The 19626-nt window shown below is 41.6% G+C and overlaps 1 protein-coding gene and 1 long non-coding RNA gene across 3 annotated transcripts in view; one reads left to right on the top strand and one right to left on the bottom strand.

The window, feature by feature from the left end:
- Nucleotides 1–19626, top strand: part of PDZRN4 (PDZ domain containing ring finger 4) — a 221645-nt gene that overhangs the window by 198259 nt on the left and 3760 nt on the right. For both annotated transcript variants that reach the window (XM_083699098.1, XM_083699099.1), the window contains 4 exons: nt 1407–1505; nt 3800–3862; nt 11158–11259; nt 15115–15231. In XM_083699098.1, coding sequence (XP_083555224.1) covers nt 1407–1505; nt 3800–3862; nt 11158–11259; nt 15115–15231 — 381 coding nt within the window. The remainder of the gene's footprint in view (nt 1–1406; nt 1506–3799; nt 3863–11157; nt 11260–15114; nt 15232–19626) is intronic.
- The window catches only part of LOC310825689, a 77772-nt gene continuing 73414 nt past the window's right edge, over nt 15269–19626 (bottom strand). Inside the window, exon 4 of the long non-coding RNA XR_014555445.1 lies at nt 15269–15834. This is a non-coding gene — a long non-coding RNA (uncharacterized lncRNA). The remainder of the gene's footprint in view (nt 15835–19626) is intronic.

Here is a 19626-nt window from a genome sequence, read left to right as displayed (position 1 = left end):
GCTGAACAGTCTCTTGGACTGAGGTGTTTTGCTGCAGGGAGGGCTGTTGCTTTTGTGGGGGTTTTTTGTATCTTTATTTTAGCTCTTGTTGTCATATATGTGGAACTTGTTCAGTTTGTGTATTTTTAATATTTTATTTCTTGTTTATGACTACTTTTGTTATATTGTAATTATGTATTTATTCATGTTGTAGGTTGCCTTGAGCATGGTTTAAACAGTGGAAAGGCAACATACAAATAAAATTGTGTGTGTAAAGGAATGTCTTGTAATGAATTGTTTGACAGCATCTCTGTTGAGACACTCATACACATAGGCTTTTTGTAGGGCAACCTTCATCCACTTTGTGCCTTCTTGAGGTTGGCCTACAATACCCATTACCGCCAACCAGCACAACCTGATGGAAGTTGTAGTCTAAAATTTAGACTACAGCTTCCATCAGGTTGTGCTAGTTGGTGGTGATGGGCATTGTAGGCCAACCTCGGGGAGGCACAAAGTTGGTGTAGGATGACGTGAGGGGCCATCTTGCCTACCTTAACTTCAAGACACTGGTGCAGTCAGGCATCAAATTTAGGGGAAGGCTGTTTGTTCGGTGGCACAGCATAGGATTTGTATTCAGAAGGTTCAATCTCTGGCATCTCCTGGTGGGGCTGGGAATGTCACTTGCCTGAAACCATGGAAAACTGTTACAAGTCAGTGCAGGATGGACCAATGGTCTGGCTCAGTATAAGGCAACTTCCTATATTCCTAGTTTACATTCGGCTATAGGTATCTTCTAACTTCATGTTCATTAAGTGTGTGAAATGTTTTTGTGAATAATTTAATAGCCAAGGAACTCCAATATCTTGGAACTTCAGGGACAAACCTACCACATGAAATGAATTAAGTTGCCAATTATTATTATTTATTATTTATATTGGACCTAAGAATAGACTGTGTTCTTTACGTGATTTGGCAGGTAACTCTGATTCTGGTTTATGGTTTATGTGGCTGATGGAAGGCTGACAATCATATGAGATTGACTGATTGATGGATGAATACTTTGTCTTTCCCCTGACCCATAAATCAATAGTTGGCTTGACAGAAGTAAAATGACTGTGTGATATATTGTCAGCCTCTCGTTTTTGATTTTGGCACCCCTGAAGGCATGCCAAATTTTGCTTAATGGCTTCCCACTTTAGTTTATTTGGGGAAAGAATGCTTTTGCTGTGAAAATTGGAGCAGGGCAATACTAAATGAAAATAGCTTTCACTACTACCAGAAGTATTCGATCTTGAATCAAGTAATTGGGGTAAGGTGACTGGAAGACTTTGTATGCCCTTATAGAGCAATATAAATATTGTATCCGCAACAGACTTTAGTTTCAAAATAAGCACCTCACTGTGCTACATTTTTTATTTTTTGTGCAGGAAGTTGAACTTTGTCGTGTTAGCAGCCAGGAAAAGCTGGGCTTGACTGTCTGCTACCGCACGGATGACGAGGAAGACACAGGAATTTATATCAGTGAGGTAAAGTTCTGTGAGGGGGGGTGGTAAAGGGGAAATAGAAATAAGCATTTCTGTAGCCTGACTACAGAATTCTAGCAATTTTCCAATGCAAACTGTTAACAAACTGCCTAAACTATGCCGCCCAAGTAGTATAATTGTCATTGCAGGCAGGTTTGTTTAATGTAAATGTGTCAAATGCAACATTACCATGAAGCAAATTGCCTGAAAAGTCAGAATGTTGCTTAAAAAGTTAGGTGAAATATTGTCTTAGTACTGTTAACTGGACTCTTTGAGAGAACCTGCAGCTCCTTGACATCTTTTTCTGCCTGCCTCCCACTCGCCCCTTCATTCCAGAGTTTATTCCCTCGGCTTTCTGACTTGCCTGGTGATCCTTTTCTTACTCCTTGAAGTTTATGGGATTTATTCCCTTTAATCTCACTCCAGAACCAGAGTAACTGTGATTACTAGGAAGAGACTGGCTCCATTCCACAAATTAAAACAATAATTCTGCTACATGCCATACTTACAGAGTTTACAAGATTCACCAAACTTCTGCTTGCTTGCTTGCTTGCTTGCTTGCTTGCTTGCTTGCTTGCTTGCTTGCTTGTTTTTCTGGTCCATACCATTTGCATGAACTACTGTACCCCTATACAAAATTGTTGACTCTGTCCACTGGTGCCATTCCAATCAATTTTTTTTTTTATTGCACTGCAATAAAATTGCCTTGCCATATGCATTCTTTTTATGCTTCCTCTGTGTCTCTAACTTCTACATTCATGCTCTCTTGGAGCATTTCCTGTTTATTTGTTGCCTTCCAACATCCTTCCTGAAGTACTTACTCAAGTGCATACCTTAGTTAACAAGGACTCTCTGTCTCTTATCTCTTTAGAGTTCTTTAGAACAATTGGCGGGGTTTTGGGGGGTGGGGGGAACATTCATTTTAGTCAGAAGTTGTATTTCTCCTGCCACCCAGAAGCCCATGGACTTCTGGGCACCTCACCAAGTAGATCAGAGCTGCAGAACATCAGAGAGCTCCAAGAAATGTGCTTCAATGAAATCTAGGACTTTTTTTTTCCAAGGACAAGATCTCCCCTCCCAGGCACTGCCCCTTCCCCTTTCCCAAGGAGTAGAAAGTAGTGTTTTGAAGTTAGATCTGTAATATATATCTGGTGAAAATATTTGGTCCGAAGGCATATTCAGTTCATATGTTGAAACCATGAGGGTTTGGTCCTGACAAGGGTCAAGATTGATACCTGTAGAATGTATGCAGACTGCTTGGAGATCCCCGGAGGAAGAGTGATGTGTAAATATAACAAATGAAAATATAAAATATTTACAATATTTACAAATGCAGCCTAACTGCTGGACGGTGCTTTTGTAGGTTTATTTACTCCCATTTTTAGCTTGTTTCCTAAAATTGGTGTACAGACCTATCCGTCCCTAGGCCTTTAGTACTGATAGTATTAAAAACTTCTGGTTGTTTTTGAAGCCCATAAAGATCCCATCATACTTCAGCAGCTGAGGTCAGTTAGACAACAGAGAAGCCTACAGAATAGGTTTCTTACTAGTTTGCAAAGATTTAAAAGAGATCTGCTGGTTTTATCTGTCTTTGAATTTTAAAAAGTGCTCTCCTTAGCTCTGTTTTGAACCATTCTGCCTTTCCCTTCATTTGAGTGGCTGCAATTGCTCTCTTTTCATACTGGATTAAATATTTCTCTCCATTTTCTCTCCAACAACACTCAATATGAAAATAAGACCTGCTTGGGAAGGGGAGGTATTGTCATCTTTCTAAGATGTAACTTGCAAGCCGAGTGCTTAGAGAGGCTTAAAAATGACTGTTAGCATGGCAAGGAAAAATAAATGGCTTCAGATTTCCATCAAGGAAAAGATGGCCATTAGTCAAGGAACAATTTTGCGACTCTGATAAACCTTTAATGGAGCCTTCAAGATATATTTAGGTTAAAGCAAAATTAAACTACGTAAACCAACCATTTAGTATATTGTATCAGTGTTGAAGAAAGGTAAATCATATATTGTAATGCCTTTTCTTCTTTTTATTTTCCTTTGTGCTATAAGGACTCAGAAGTCTAGCCTGATAGGTAAAGTGGCCATGCAAAACATTTTATAAAGGGTATGAACTTTTTAACACACCCAGTCTCTCACGAGCATTATCAAGCTCCAACTCCTCTCATTTCCCCACATCTAGGGTTCCGCTAATAGTGATTTGGTTTACTTGTCAATCCCCACCGTGCCTTAAACATATGTTAAATGCAAACTTATTTTAGAACTAACTGTGGCATTTCCACCTCATGTAGGTTGATCCAAACAGTATCGCTGCCCGAGATGGACGGATCCGGGAAGGAGATAGAATTTTGCAAGTAAGTAACTATGAGCATGCTTTCTTATTACGGTTCTTCAAAAATGTACAGTCCATTGTTTCTGTAGAATCTTAGGCAGGCAAATTCTTGTTGAGGTAAGTACACCCAAATATATGATTTTAGTATTTGTTTTATGATAGCTGATTTTATCTTTTTCTGTTTTTTGAAAATGTTCTGTCTTCTTGTTTTCAAATGTTTATTTTATTGCTATTTTCTTATGCATATTTTACATTGTTTTATGTTAACTGCTTATAGGTTTTGTTATTGATAATGCAGTCTATAAATATTGTATCACGCCACCCCAATTTTCATGAGCGGTGCAAGATTCCAGGGGGTTCCAGGCACTCCCCCAGGGCTGTGTCTCTGTTGGGAAGATTGAGGCGCTGTGGAGGATAGTGCCTTTAAGAAATATGGTTCATTAACACATATTTACACCTGGAAGTCTGCAGTGGAGGGGGTACAGAACATTATATCCCAATAGTGTCTCTCATTGCCCCTCTCATCAGTCAGTCATGGCTCCAGGTCTCGTGATACAGTCTCTTCCTCCAATATGGTTCTAACCTCCAGTCCACACATGGAGTTCTGGCTTGCCCAGGAGCTCCTGAAGGACTAGAATTTGTCCTCCTCCTTCTTCCCAGCACACCTCTCACCAAAAATCCAGGCCTTCTGTAAAATGACACTTTACCCTGTCACCTCACACCCCTCCCTGTCACCTTGGCAACCCCTGTTTTTCATAGACCTGAGACCCTTCCTATGATGTGATAATGACCAGCAATCAGCACCTTTGTCTCTTAATGGCTTTGCTCAACTACCCTGATCAGAAGGTTGGCGGTTCGAATCCCTGAGACGGGGTGAGCTCCCATTGCTCGGTCCCTGCTCCTGCCAACCTAACAGTTCGAAAGCATGTCAAAGTGCAAGTAGGTAAATAGGTACTGCTCCGGCGGCAAGGTAAATGGCGTTTCTGTGCACTGCTCTGGTTCGCCAGAAGCGGCTTAGTCATGCTGGCCACATGACCCGGAAGCTGTACGCCGGCTCCTTCAGCCAATAAAGCGAGATGAGCACCACAAGCCCAGAGGCGGCCACAACTGGACCTAATGGTCAGGGGTCCCTTACCTTTACCCTGGTCAGGCCCAGGGATTGCTTGCCTGGCTGACGCACTTCTGCAACATGTTTTTTTTCTATTCACATCCCTAATATTAGCTAGATTCTGGCATTCATTAATTTCTTGAGTTTAGGAGGGGTTACCCCCCCAAAAAAAAGTATAACAATATAAATAGAATGGCAGTGGATGCCATTCTATTCATTTTTAGCTGCCATCTCCTGGTGGTGACATCGGCACATGAGGAAGTCACAGCACTGGGTATGGGGCTAATGGATGCTCAGAGAAGGGAGCATACAAGGGAGAGAAGTGCTTCAGAGGAGGGAGGAGAAGGAAGGAAGAGCCGGGCACCGTGGACTCATGTTGCCAGGGCTTTCTGAGTAAAAAATACATTTTTTAATAGAAACTATGGAGGCCCAGGAAAAGCCTGGAAGAACTCCTACCATACTCCACAAAACAGAAACTTAAGACCTCATTTCTTCCCAGCAAACCTTTTTCAAGTCCAGTGGAAATTCTGAAGAAAATGCCCAGCCTGGCATTGCTGTGTTCAGCCAATGCATAACAACATTAGAAGATGGAAAGTAGACAGGGGTGGGACCTGTAATACATGTTAGTGGCAGCATCTGTTGTCAAAAATATGAAAGCAAGCATCCCTTCCCTAGTAACCTAACACTTTCCATTCCTGTCCATGGCCGCTGCTTCCCCAGCACGGGGATTGAAGCAAACTCACACGTGCACGAACCAATGATCCCTTTTATGCAATTTGTGCAGTTTTCCTTTTGTTGTCTGGTGATACTTGTTGATGGTAGCAAGTTGCTTCAGTACAAACAACCCTGCAACTGCTAGGCATTAATTCAGCCTTCCTGAGAGCCTGCTGGATGTTACAAGATCAATCTGATTCTATCCCACCAGGTCTTTCATTTCCTCAGGAAACATCTTTGCTGGGAAACATAGCTTTATTTCTTACTCTGCTATCAGTTCTGAGAATCAAACAAATCTCTGGAACACAATAGGATCTACAAGCTGCCTGGCTAAAACGGTCCTTGCTTTGCAGGCATATAATAAGTCGTGTTTCAGTGTGAGGGCTTCTGCAAGGATATAATATTTTATTTCTTTGTATAGTGGAGGATATGATTTTTTGGTTTTGTTTTTTTTGCAGTGCACACATCATACGATGTGGGGAAGGGAGGGAATACTCATATTGCATTACCTTACTTTGACTAGATGTTGGACTGATATGAATTTGCAGAGAGGGACGAAAAAGTAATGGGCCATGTAACAGATCTGAACACTGAACCGTTTTTTGAAAATGATAAAAAAAGAACAAAATTTGATGTTATGGGCATTTTTAGTTCTGTGTACACTGTGATAAAAGCAAAAAACTGGTGCTTAGGTAGCCCAGTTCTGCTCCAGTCAAAGGCAGGTTGTTCTGGTTCAAGAAAATATTACTTATTTATATTTTAAACCATTTCTGAACTGCTTAATATTTGAAAAACTTGCTAAGTGGTATACAAAAATATGTGCAAATTTAAACCATTTAATTTAAACCCTACTTAGCTTTGCCAATATGCTAGCAGTTCTAAGAATTCTGCACAGTGCCCCATGAGAAGCTGATAGACAGAAACCATGTTCAATAGATTGCACATACTCAACAAAATTGGACCAAGTCGTATAAAACATCGTTTCTTATTTCAGTTCAGTGTTTGCAATGTTGTTAACTAATCCATCAGAATTATGTCCAATATTTGTGATACCCATGATATAAAATTGCAGATGACACCAGACTAGGAAAGATAGCTAATGCTGCAGAAGATAGAATTGGGATTTAAGACAGCATAGTGTCCCAATCAAGGCAAGTAACAGTACTACTCTATTCTGCCTTGGTCAGACCACACCTAGAGTACTACAATTTAAGGATGATACTGACAGGCTGGAACATGTGCAGAGGAAGGCAACCATGATGATAAAGGGTCTGGAAAGCAAGCCTTATGAGGAACGGTTGAGAGAAATGGGTTTGTTACCCTGGAAAAGAGGAGAATGAGAGGAGATATGACAGTCGTCTTCAAATATCTAAAGGGCTGTCACATGGAAGATGGAACAAGCTTGTTTTCTTCTCTGGAGAGTAGGACCTGAACCAATGGGTTCAAGTTGCAGGAAATGATATTCTGACTAAACATGTTTAATAGGTTATTGAATTTTAGTGTTTTGTTGGAAGCCGCCCAGAGTGACTGGGGAAACCCAGCCAGATGGGCGGGGTATAAATAAATTATTATTATTATTATTATTATTATTATTATTATTATTATTAAGAACTTTCTGACAGTAAGGGTTGTTTGACAGTGGAACAGATTCCCTGGGAAAGTAGTTCTCCTTCCTTGGAGGTTTTTAAGCAGAGGTTGGATGACAATCTGTCACGGATGCTTTAGTTGAGATTCCTGCATTGCAGAGGGTGGACTAGATAGATGACCCTTGGGGAGCTCTTCCAACTCTACTGTTCTCTGGTTCTATGCTTCTATGTGTGTGGCAATGTGATATATGAGTTGGAATCTGATCATTAAGTTTAACAGAAAATGAGTTGTGGTTAGGATTCTCCTTTCATATTGGACAATGTGCTGGCTCAGTACCCATTCTTATGGATGAGATAACTCAGAGCAAGGGAATCTGACAATTTTATTATACAAGGTTTATGTGAAAAGAATTATTTTAAAAGGCAGCATTCTGCAGGCCAAATTCTCAGGATGCTGAACTGCTTCCTTGTGTTTGTCTAATTTTCCAAATACAGCGGTACCTCGGGTTAAATACTTAATTCATTCTGGAGGTCCGTTCTTAACCTGAAACTGTTCTTAACCTGAAGCACCACTTTAGCTAATCATGCACCGCTGGAGCACGACTTCTGTTCTCATCCTGAAGCAAAGTTCTTAACCCGAGGTACTATTCCTGGGTTAGCGGAGTCTGTAACCTGAGGCATATGTAACCCGAGGTACCACTGTAAACTGCCATTACTATTCACTTATGCAGCCATTCCAACATGATGAAATATATAGTTGTTGCATTTTTACATCGTTATTTCACAGGATTATGGCTGTAGTACACAACCCACTGGAGTCATGGGCACTTCCAAAACGTCCTCGAGGAATGGCTATTCACTAGTAGAGCATCTGCTTTGCATGCAGAACGTCCCATGTTCCATCCTTGGCATCTTCATGGACGGCTTGGAGAGAACCCTGCCTGACCCCCTGGAGAGCTACTGACAGTCAGTGCAGACAATATTGAGCTGACAATAGTGACACAAAGCCTGCCGCAGTAGAAGGCAGCCTCCTACATCTGCCATCTCAATTTCTCTGTGGATACCAGAGTTCCAAATAATGTGGCCTTGTGTCAAAGAAAGACTTACATATTTGGGATTTTCCATTGTTGCATTTTTGTTTTCCAACTTTTTTGTAGTGCAGGGCATGTGGGGGTTTCAGTTCATCCCAGGCACAGTGTCGGTACCCAACATACTGGGTCCTTTGCCAGGGCCCACTTCCATTGGAGTCCTTTGATGATGCCTGAAACTGCTGCCCTGCTACTCTCCTGCATGCTCACTTACAGAATTTCTTAGCTCTGGCCAAGAGCCGAGTGAAGCTGCTCAATTCACAGCCCATTACAACACCATCGCTGCTTTGAGGGATGGGCAAGGCTGGGAGATACAACAAGAGAGGGACCAAGGAACTGTAGCAGAGAATGGTTGGCACTTACAGTAGCCCATTGGTGGCAAACTGCCCATGTTGCCTTCCCCTTCCTTCCCCACAAAAAATAATCTGGAGCCAGGCCTTCCTTCTCCAGTTCATTTGTGTCCTCTTGCTTATCTATGTTGCTGATACATCCACAGTAGTAAAACACTACAACAAAGCAAACTTAATGTCATTGTTAGAGTGTGCTTTCTGCCTAGGGGCTTCTTGTGCAGCATTCCTCCAAAATGCACCATGTGCATTTCTGTTTGTTGATGAAATGCCACACCAAGATAGTCTTACTCATGCAGTCTTGTGCACAATTGCATCAAGATTCCATTTTTGCCGTATTTTCTGAATGCAGGCATTGGCAACAGGGGAGGGAGAAAAGAGGCAAATGAACCGAGATAACTGAAAGCTGCAGCAACATCACATTTTACAGTCCTGTCAATGATTTTAAACATTTTCATGATTATACTGGAATTCAGGAAGTATGGCAGGCAAGTCATAGCTAATCCGTGGGAGAGAGAAAATGAAAGCATAGAAGAGCCCCTCTCCTCCATGGCTAGTCAGCGGGGGGGGGGGGGGGGGAATCCCTGTTCATTCATTCACTTGCTCATTTATGCATTCCATTTATTAATCACCTTATTAAAATATTCCCTAGCGAATATTCAATAGATATAAAACAAAATTTAAAACTGTTTGTAAAACATTTTTCATAGATTTTGGTTGCAACCATAAAGGGAAAATGTTGAGGTCCCTTTTGAGATACGTTAACTCCTTTGAATCCATACACATTTAAGGAAGTTGCAGTAAATATATATTTCCGTATTTTTCCATGTATAAGACTATGGTTTTTTTGCCAAAAAAATAGGTTTAAAATTGGGGCTCATCTTATACACGGGTAGTGCTGAGGGGTGTTTTCTCAATTTTGAGTCTCCAAAAATAGGGGGCATCTTATACATGGAAAAATACGATATATTTTAAAGCATTCATACAAGAAATTTATGAGTTATTAAAAGGCAACTAGCTTCTTAATTTCAAATGCTGCTGCTTTGTTCTTCAGTTTCTCTGAACTGAACAGAAGATTGTAATGCTGACTTGAGAGTTCGTGTACACAGGCGACTTCAGGGTCAGGGGTAGTTGACATGTTGCCTTCCATATGTTGTTGGATTCCAACTCCTGTCAGCCCCAGTCAATTTGTCCAGTGGTCAGGGAAGATGGGGGTTGCAGCCCAAGAACAACTGGGGAGCAGTACATTGGCAGCTCCCGATTAATCCAAAATTAAACTTGCAAATTTCAGTTTCAGATGTCGTAAATGTTTCATGCATTTTTTTTCTCCCCACCGTGACTGTAACTCTGTTCAGACATTCTTCCCCCCTCCATAATCACCACTGCACATCTGGAAGCAAAGTAGCATGTTCCCTAGCTCTACTCTTTTATGTATGTGTCACTGTTGCCTCTGCACATTGTACGACTGTGGGAATGGCAGTAGTGGTGCAATGGAGGGGGACTATGCCCACCTGCCCCATCACATGATGGTAATCATGTGAGGGAAGACACCTTGAAAAAGGCTCGTGAAAAAAGCAAATGGAAAGATAAGATATGGGGAAAGGTTGGCTGCGCTGCATAAAGATACTGCAATCTTCTCTGCTAACGCTCACATGAGAAGAATGGTTTGAATTTCAAAGATGAGCAATTTTGTATGTTGTTCATCTGGTCCCTGGATTTGCTGCCAAACCCATTAAGAAGTAGTTAACACTGGCTACTGTTTGGCATTAACACAAAGTTGTGCTTGGAAAGTTAAAAAGCAACAACTGTAGATTCACTTTTAAGTGTGCACAGCATACATGATTGCTCAGAAGTCCCAGTGTGTTCAACGGGGTTTTCTCCCTAGTAAGGGTGTATGGGATTTGCAGCCTCTACTATGAATTTTGGCACCCAGTGTGTGTGTGTGTGTCCGTCCATGTGTGTTCGTGCGGACACACAAATATCAAATGATTAAATGAAACAGCAATCAGCAGTGGCCTGTAAGTATTGCCTGGTGAGAGATAATGCTGTAGACCTCTAATTGGCTCTCTCTAAGCTTCCAGTATGACTGATTTCAGCTGTAGTATTACCAGTCTTGCTTCCACCAGCACTATTATCTCAGACTGACACTTCCATTACTCTGAACAGAGAAAGATGAACGTCACCTGTCAAGGGCTGGTTAATTGTGTTGCTAGATGTATGTTGCCAGGGCGCAGGTTGGACATTTATGAACATAACTGCTTCCTCTGATGTCCGCCATCCTTCAACGATCGATATGGCTCTTACAGTAAGCGCATAATTGAGTGAAGGCACTTACCACTGAGGGGGCTGAAGATGAGCCCATTGTGTGAGCTTCATTGTCCATACATTTGCCACAAATGAGCTGATATTTGCTCTATATTGTGTGTTGCACTGTGGAAATGGAAACTAATGTGCCACTTTCATTTGTTTTATAGATAAATGGCCAAGATGTCCAGAACCGGGAGGAGGCAGTGGCATTGCTCTCCAGCGACGAATGCAAGAAAATTGTGCTGCTGGTAGCAAGACCAGAGATGCAGGTTAGAGTAAATAAGATGCATTGAGAATGAGGGTGGTTCGCAGGGCACATACATTCACTGCTATCCGCAGATAATGAACAGCTGGCGGGGAAATGACAACGCAGAAGTTCCTGTCAGAATGGAGAAAATGAGAATAGATGGTCTTTACTGTTTTGTAGCTGCAGATGCAAAGTTAAAGGGAGCTTGAATACCACTGTACTAGCTGAATGAGTCTTTAAAATCATACATACCTATAAGAATGCAGCTGATTGTCTAGTAGAATACACAACCAAACACAAAGACATATTGAAATTGCCCATATGTAGCAGAAAATGCATGTTGATTTCTCATATGATAGAAGTTGGTCTGAAATTCCAATATGGGCTGCTTTTCTGATTTCTACATGTCATATTTCCAGAATATTTATAACTACAAGGAAGTTTCACCGCACAGCAAACCAAGTATTAAACTGTACATGGAATTACAATATCATGTTCATACACAGTTTAGAACGAATCGTATTTTTGAAGGTCTGTAGCAAATATGAATAACCATCATTCATTGACTGAAAACAGTTCTGCTGCTTTGTGAAAATGTTTCCATATTTTGGAAGGCAGAGTTATATGCAGATTCCTAAAAGGAGGAGGGAGAATAGTGGAAGAAAAACACGTAGTTGTACTTCCTTTTATATTCTGCTACAAAGCAAAAAGGACGTTCTGTTACCCCTATTGTATCCATCTGTCTTTGGTTCAGGCAAAGTTGGTTATATTGCCACTTGTTTCTTGTGTTATTGATCTGATATTTTTCAGCACTGGTAACTGCACAATCTCTATAAATTACATTGAATAAATGTAATTCAATGTCACCTGAAAGCCTTCCTTTGACTAGTGTAGTTATAGAGGATCACAGTTCGAAGCATATATTTCCTTTATAGTCTTATACATTCTAAATGGTGCTGATAAAAGCAGCTGTATAGTATGGCAGAGGAAAGCAATTCACCTCAGGTTTATGTTGCTTGGCTTTGGCTCTTGTAGGCTTAGATAACTTTCTGAAACTATAAATGGCTTGCTGAAACATTCTGCTTATAGGCTCTTAAGGGGTTTTATATCAGTGATGCATCTGTCTTTCGGGATTCAGTTGTACAACAAACAATGACTACCTGGGGCCTAGCATTAGTCTCTTCCTGCCTCTCTTGTGCGGATAAAACGGTCAAGGGAAAAGAAAAGATGTTATCCTAATTTGCAAAGCATATCTGGAAGGCATTGGTTTCCAAGCTTCTTGGTTAGGCACAGAAATTATCAAGGCACAGAAGTGACCAAGAAAGTACAGTGGTACCACAGACGCTTCAAGTTACAGACGCTTCAGGTTACAGACTGCTAGCCCAGAAATAGTACCTCGGGTTAAGAACTTTGCTTCAGGATGAGAACAGAAATCGCGTGGCAGTGGCAGCGGGAGGCCCCATTAGCTAAAGTGGTAACTCAGGTTAAGAACAGTTTCAGGTTAACAACGGACCTCCAGAACGAATTAAGTTCTTAACCCGAGGTACCACTGTACAGCAGTGGCACACCCAGACATAGTGTTTTATGGATACAATTTACAGTCAAGTACAAATCACCCATTTCAGCCCATGCTTATTGCTAGCAAAATTCGCAGGTCCATCATGGTTGTGGTTGATACAAAATAACAAAAGTAGCTCGAAATTCCCACAATGGGACTGCACATCCTGTTACAGTTACTGCTTCAACTATGCTAATTCTGCCAGGAGTGGGATCTAGAAGCACTTTTGATGTGGTGTAATGGTTAGAGTATTGGACTAGGGCTGTGGAGACCCATGTTTAAATCCCAGTTCTGACTTAGGCTGCAATCCTATGCACACATACCTGGGAGTACGGTAAGTCCCACAAAACTCGGTGGAGCTTACATTTGAGTAGACATTCATAGGATAGTGCTGTTAAAAAGCTAACCTCAGAATATAAGCGCTGTAAATATATGTATATAATCTTTATTAAATATCGCTGTTTTGAATTTCTATATTTGCCTGTGAGCTCGGATTTGTAGATAATTAATAATTACAATCTTTGACACAGAAATGATGTTCTAGATTGATGTTTTGAAGGAGGGTCATCATTGAGAGTATTCTCTTTTTTTGCAGTATTGTAAATTTTTGTTTTCTCATACATGTATTTTAGCAAAGAAAAAACCCACCCATCTTTATATAATTAATCAACACTGAGATATTCTTGCCTAATCTAAGACATATTTTCCTATTATTCTTCCCAAGCTATCATTCACCATTCAGTGACAATACAATGAAAGTTATGGGTATAGAGGGTTAGACGTAGAGATTGGAAATTGCCCTATTCTGATTATGTTCATGTGAACTAATGATTTAAAAAACAGGAAATGTGTCCCATGTCTCTACATGCTTTAGGTTTTCTTTCAGTAAAATAAAAAAGCAAGTTAAGGCACATTAAGGATCTAGTAGAATAAAACTGTTGTTAACAAAGTAGTTCCTGACAAATAGGAAGCAACCAGCAGCAACTATGATTAATCTGATATCCATTACAATTCGTGTCTAATATCTATGCCCTGGAGGGACTTGGGTGGCGCTGTGGGTTAAACCACAGAGCCTAGGACTTGCCGATCAGAAGGTTGGCAGTTCGAATCCCCACGACGGGGTGAGCTCCTGTTGCTCAGTCCCAGCTCCTTCCCACCTAGCAGTTCAAAAGCACATCAGAGTGCAAGTAGATAAATAGGTACCGCTCCGGCGGGAAGGTAAATGGCATTTCCGTGCACTGCTCTGGTTCACCAGAAGCGGCTTAGTCATGCTGGCCACATGACCTGGAAGCTCCCTTGGCCAGCAAAGCGAGATGAGCGCCGCAACCCGAGTCGGTCATGACTGGACCTAATGGTCTGGGGTCCCTTTACCCTTTACCTTATATCCATGCCCTGAACTTGAAACAGGGACAATCTAACTCCTGAGTGCCTACTTCTGAATCCAGCAAGGATGGCTGGATTTATTTACCAAAAACTCTTTCAACTTATCCAATTGATACGAAGAATATTGACACTAGTATTCATCTTTCCTATTATATGTATTCCCCCCCCCCCACAGCTTTCTATACAGAAAAGTTTACTCAGATGCACACAGAAAATGCTCTGGCTTAAATTGCCCAGAATTGGCTTCATTCTGTTTCAGGCAAGTTAGTTTACCAACATATTTTAAAGTAGTACTTCCTGATATATTTTTTTTGAAAAAGCATCCCTAAGGAACAGCTGGAAAACAAAACATGCCTTAAAGGCACATTGTCAATCAATTACTCTTTTGTTGTTGTAGTTGTTGTGGTTGTGGTTGTAGCTGCTGCTGCTACTGGAAGTTTACCTGAGAAATCAATAAGACAAATGTGATTGAAATACACAATGAGGATGTTGTTGAGGTTCAGGCGGTGAGGCATAACACTGGGGTGGAGGTTGTTAGGGAGAAAGAAGCCAATTGTCTCATGGCCGTATATTAGTATCTCTGGATTCTTTTAAGCTGGTACCCTTAGAAGTAAAGAACATGACAGCTTCGGTATTATGCAGTATACCTTCTGCACATTTTGAAAGGAAATGATGTTCTGTGCATGCAAGCCTCCTCATTATGAGAGAAAATCGGTGATATGTTTCAAAAAGGGATAAAAGGCCTAAGAGTCCAATTTTTTTAATGATCATTTTTCCCCCCTCTGCCTTTTTGAGAGATGAGCTCCAAGACCACAGTATTCCAAAGAGAGTCATTATGATAAAAAAGAACTAGTCAGGCATTGCCATTTGGGTTTACCTTATTTTAGCATGCATTCCCCACTAACCGAAAGTAATGTACTAATATATTCTTTACAGCTGGAAGAAGGATGGCTGGATGATGAAAGGAACGAATTCATAGAGGAGTTAAACTTGGAAATGTTGGAAGAACCGCATAATGAAGCAGTGCAATACGCAGGCAATGAAGTGGAGCAGGTAGGCTTGACACAGAACGTAGAATCTGAAATGTTACTAGGTTCACGTTTTTAATAAACAAGGAATCAAATGATAAATTTAGAAATTTTGTTCCTAGGCTTCGGTAGAGCGTTGCCATTAACATGCCACCAATAGTGACAAATGAGGGGGGGTCTATCTGCAGTATAAGACGAAACGTGAGGAGGAGGAAGGTCAGGATTTTAATACATTTTTTGCATTCCTATTATTTTCCTTTTCCACCAGATTAATTTGGTTTGCCCACTCCCCTCCTTCCGAAGCAATGCCCTGCCAATTCACAAACATTTTTCTTCTCTTTGTTTTACTCAGCATTTGCGCATTCCATTTCTCCAGCCATTAAGCACACATCTCCCCTAATATATTCCACCACCTCACCAAAAAAAAACCTCTCAGAACCAAGACTGATTTCCACACACACAGGCCTGGATATCATGGGGGGTGAGCAAGTGTCAGTTGTTTGGTCCCATTCCTTTGTCTCAGAAGTCTTCAGTGAGAGCTGGTGCCAGTATGGGAAGACTTGCCAAGTGAGGTTTGGTTTCTTGTCCCCATCCCTTTGCCTCTGGTGTCTTCAATGAGAACTCTTGCCTAGTAGAGAAATAATAATAATAATATTTTTTTAAAAAGTATTTATACCCCGCCCTCCCCAGCCAAGACCGGGCTCAGGGCAGCTAACAACCAATAATAAAAACAAATTGATTGAAATACAACTTAAAAAACAAGATTAAAATACAACATTAAAATGCAGCCTTATCACAGAAGGAGAAAGGAAAAAAGAAAGAGGGGGGGGGATCTAATTGGCTCCAAGCCAAAGGCCAGGCAGAACAACTCTGTCTTACAGGCCCTGTGGAAAGAAATCAGATCCTGCAGGGCCCTGGTCTCATGAGACAGAGCGTTCCACCAGGCCGGAGCCAGAGTTGAAAAGGCCCTGTTCCTGGTTGAGGCTAATCTGACTTCCTTAGGTCCCGGGACCTCTAGGATGTTACTATTTATGGACCTTAAGATCCTCTGAGGGGAGGCGGTCCCATAGGTACGAGGGATATAGGGCAAGGAAAGACCAAGGGTGAGGGCAGCAGAAGAAAAAGTAAACGTGGCTCCATATACAGTGGTACCTCGCAAGACGAATGCCTCGCAAGACGGAAAACTCGCAAGAAGAAAGTGTTTTCCGTTTTTTGAGGTGCTTCGCCAGACAAATTTCCCTATGGGCTTCCTTCGCAAGACGAAAGCCCATAGGGAAATCTCCGGGGACAGCGGGGAAGTGCAACGCGTCTTCCCCACTGTCCTCGGACCTCCTCCGAAGGCTGGCGGTGGGGCGGAGAGACCTTCTCCCCCTGCCAGGCTTCGGAAGGCTCCTCCAAAGGTTGGCAGTGGGGCGGAGAGCCCTTCTCCCCTCGCCAGCCTTCGGATGGCTGCTCTGAAGGCTTGCGGTGGGGAGAAAAGCCCTTCTCCGCACCGCCAGCCCGGCAAGCGGTTTCCATAGGAATGCATTAATTGATTTTCAAAGCATTCCTATGGGAAACCGTGCTTCGCAAGACAAAAAACTCGCAAGAAGAAAAAACTCGTGGAACAAATTAATTTTGTCTTGCGAGGTACCACTGTAAGCGCAGGGTTGCCGTTGTTCCCGATACTGGACTTGAATTAGATTTTATTGGGAGAATATTTTGCAAGCCATTTTAGAGCTTCTTGAGGCTATAGAACAGGGTAAACAAGCTAAATAAAATGACGCTGAAGACTGGCTAGTGATTGTGTAGTGATTTTAATCTTCTTGAAAGACCCTGCATAGAGAGGCAGTGGTGGGACTAGCTCATGTCTTCTCAGTGGTAATAAATACTGCTGAATTAGAGTCAGTTCACCCAAATCCTATTAGCTTAATCAAAGGCACTTTTTCTCTTTCAGTTCTGCATTCTCCCACAAACCTTCATAATGCAGGTTAATTAGTGACATGAAGCATTGAGATTTGCACCCATAAAGAACAATTAATACGACATGTTCTGTGCTGAAATTGTTCATTTTGAACAAAGAAAGGAATCAACCGGTTACACTGTAAGACATAGCTCTTGTTATTCAATCTTATTGTGTCACATTCACACCAATGCTTGCCAGTTAAGAGGCAGACCTTAACTCTGGAATGCATATTTACTCTGTTGTTCTTTTTACACCCCTTGGCAACAGTTTTTTTAAAATGTAGTTGAAGTTAACAATGCCTTTTTAAAAGGCAGCTCACTCAACTGCTGGTCATAGCATGTTTGTGAGGAAATTCAGGAAAACTGTATCTTGCCCAGCACAAGAAACAGAATCTGGGCTGGGATACCCCCTCTGAGGGTAGCATTCCCTCAGAGGTAATCTGTTGGGGACTGCATAGCAGTGATGGGCAGGGCAAAACTGTGCAGATCATGCCCAGCAGCCTGCCAGGGAAGGGAGAACCCACTCTTTTCAGAGGTCAAGGCTGGCCACTTGCATGGAGGAGCTACCCCCATGACACACACACCACCTTCCATTGACCCTTTTTTCCTTTTTCTTCTCCTACCCTCCTGTGTTTCCAGTCTCCTCGTCCCCATTAAATTAGGACAAGGCCCACGTTTGGTCTTTGGGGCCCCAGGTTACCAACCCCTGCTCTATATTGTGATAGATGCCAGGCATGGAATTAGCAGCACAGAGGAATATTTTTTTCTGCGTATGTCGGTATGGCTGCCGATGTTTGTCTCTGCCAGGGAATGAGCAGTGTGGGTCAGTGCAATGTGGAACACACCTACTTTTAATCTCAAAGATTGACAGGTATTTAACAAGTTGCCTCTGATGTATCACGTTCAAGCAGAGCAATGGTTGTGGTTGGCCTAGGATCTATACAGCAGATTTCATCTGGATCTTCTCATTAATTGTTGACTTCAAAATGTAGTCACAGTATAGAATCGACAACTATGAATTGAGACATCTGGAGGGAGAGAGTCTTATGTATAATAGACAACTGTGGGTCAGTGTGGGACAAGTCTCCAACAGGCTAATATCAAGGCTGAGCCCTAGAACTTACAGATATATATGAACCATTTATCATACGCATAGAGTATTCCTCATAGTGGAAAACAGGCCAAAGGCCATGTCTTAAGGCAAACTTTAGATTCTACCATTCGCATTTTAGAAACTTTAACACTCTTGCTTGCTGAAAATTGGACAACATGGGAGAAAACATTAGAATTATAGCTCAGCTATAATATCAGCAAACACATGGGTATCTGTCAAGCACTCATTGAGAATCCTAATGACAGACACACTAAGGCATCAACGCAGTGGCTCAGAACTGGCCAGGTAGACCCTTCCGTCAACTTTTTGATTTCATTTTTAGTTTAGTTTACACTCCAACACACTTTAATTGCTTTTATTCTAACTGTTGTGACCTATTGGCATCAATTTATTCTAACAACTGTGCATAAAAGACTAGCTGGTAGGCTTGTGCTCTTGAAGGTAATAATGAGGCTTTATGTGTATGTCACTAATTCCCCTGCCTTGTCCATCATTGTCTGTCTAGGTAGAGGGAAAATAGCAATTACTAACAGTGTAGCCTCATAGAGTTTTGTTTCCTGTTATGCGTACCCTATATTTTCCCACATCGTGTTTTATTATTACTAGTCATTATGCTTAATTGTGTAATTACACCTCTTAAAGGAGAAAGCACATTTGCCTGGTGCTGTGTGCACTTAGATTTATTGTAAATAGACTACGCGCACTTTGGATGAAAATTGTGTAAGGGAAATGGGACAAAATGACTTTACTATTTAGTTGTGGTGGGCCGAGTGGGAGAAAACATGCCCCTCTTCACTGCTCTGACACATAATGCTGTTAGCATTAGAGGTGAAATAAATAGGTGCAGTTAATGGAGGGTGAGTTAAAAGGGATCCACAAAAATGTTTGACATAATGGCCAAAGAAGGCAGACCATTTTGTTTTAACTATATGGGAGACTAGAGTTTAACTAGATGTTTTCCGAGGGAAAATACAGTGACACATAATAATCCCCTTACTGGTATATTTGAAATGGAGAACCTCTATTAGCAATTTTCTACAAAATCATTAGGAGTGCAGCAGATGAGAGCAAGAGATACCTCGTGTGTGTGTGTGTGTGTGTGTGTGTGTGTGTGTGTGTGTGTGTCTGTGTGTGTGTGTCTGTGTCTGTGTCTGTGTAAAAAACACATTATCTGGACTAGCAACCACCAATGACAAATACATCCTCTACAAATTTGGCAGACAAACTACCTTATTGGGCCCTCAGCCTATGACACCCGAGTCAGCTATACAGAATTACTGCCAACTGCATGCCACAATTATAGCTAGCATTTGAAATAGATGTGCTTCTCAGCAGAGCACACCGTGGTGCCAGTTTCTGCTG

Source organism: Podarcis gaigeae, assembly GCF_964106915.1.
Source record: "Podarcis gaigeae genome assembly, chromosome: 10".
NCBI lineage: Eukaryota > Metazoa > Chordata > Lepidosauria > Squamata > Lacertidae > Podarcis > Podarcis gaigeae.
The sequence above is the reverse complement of the archived record's forward strand: the minus strand, read 5'-3'. Positions and strand labels throughout refer to the sequence as shown.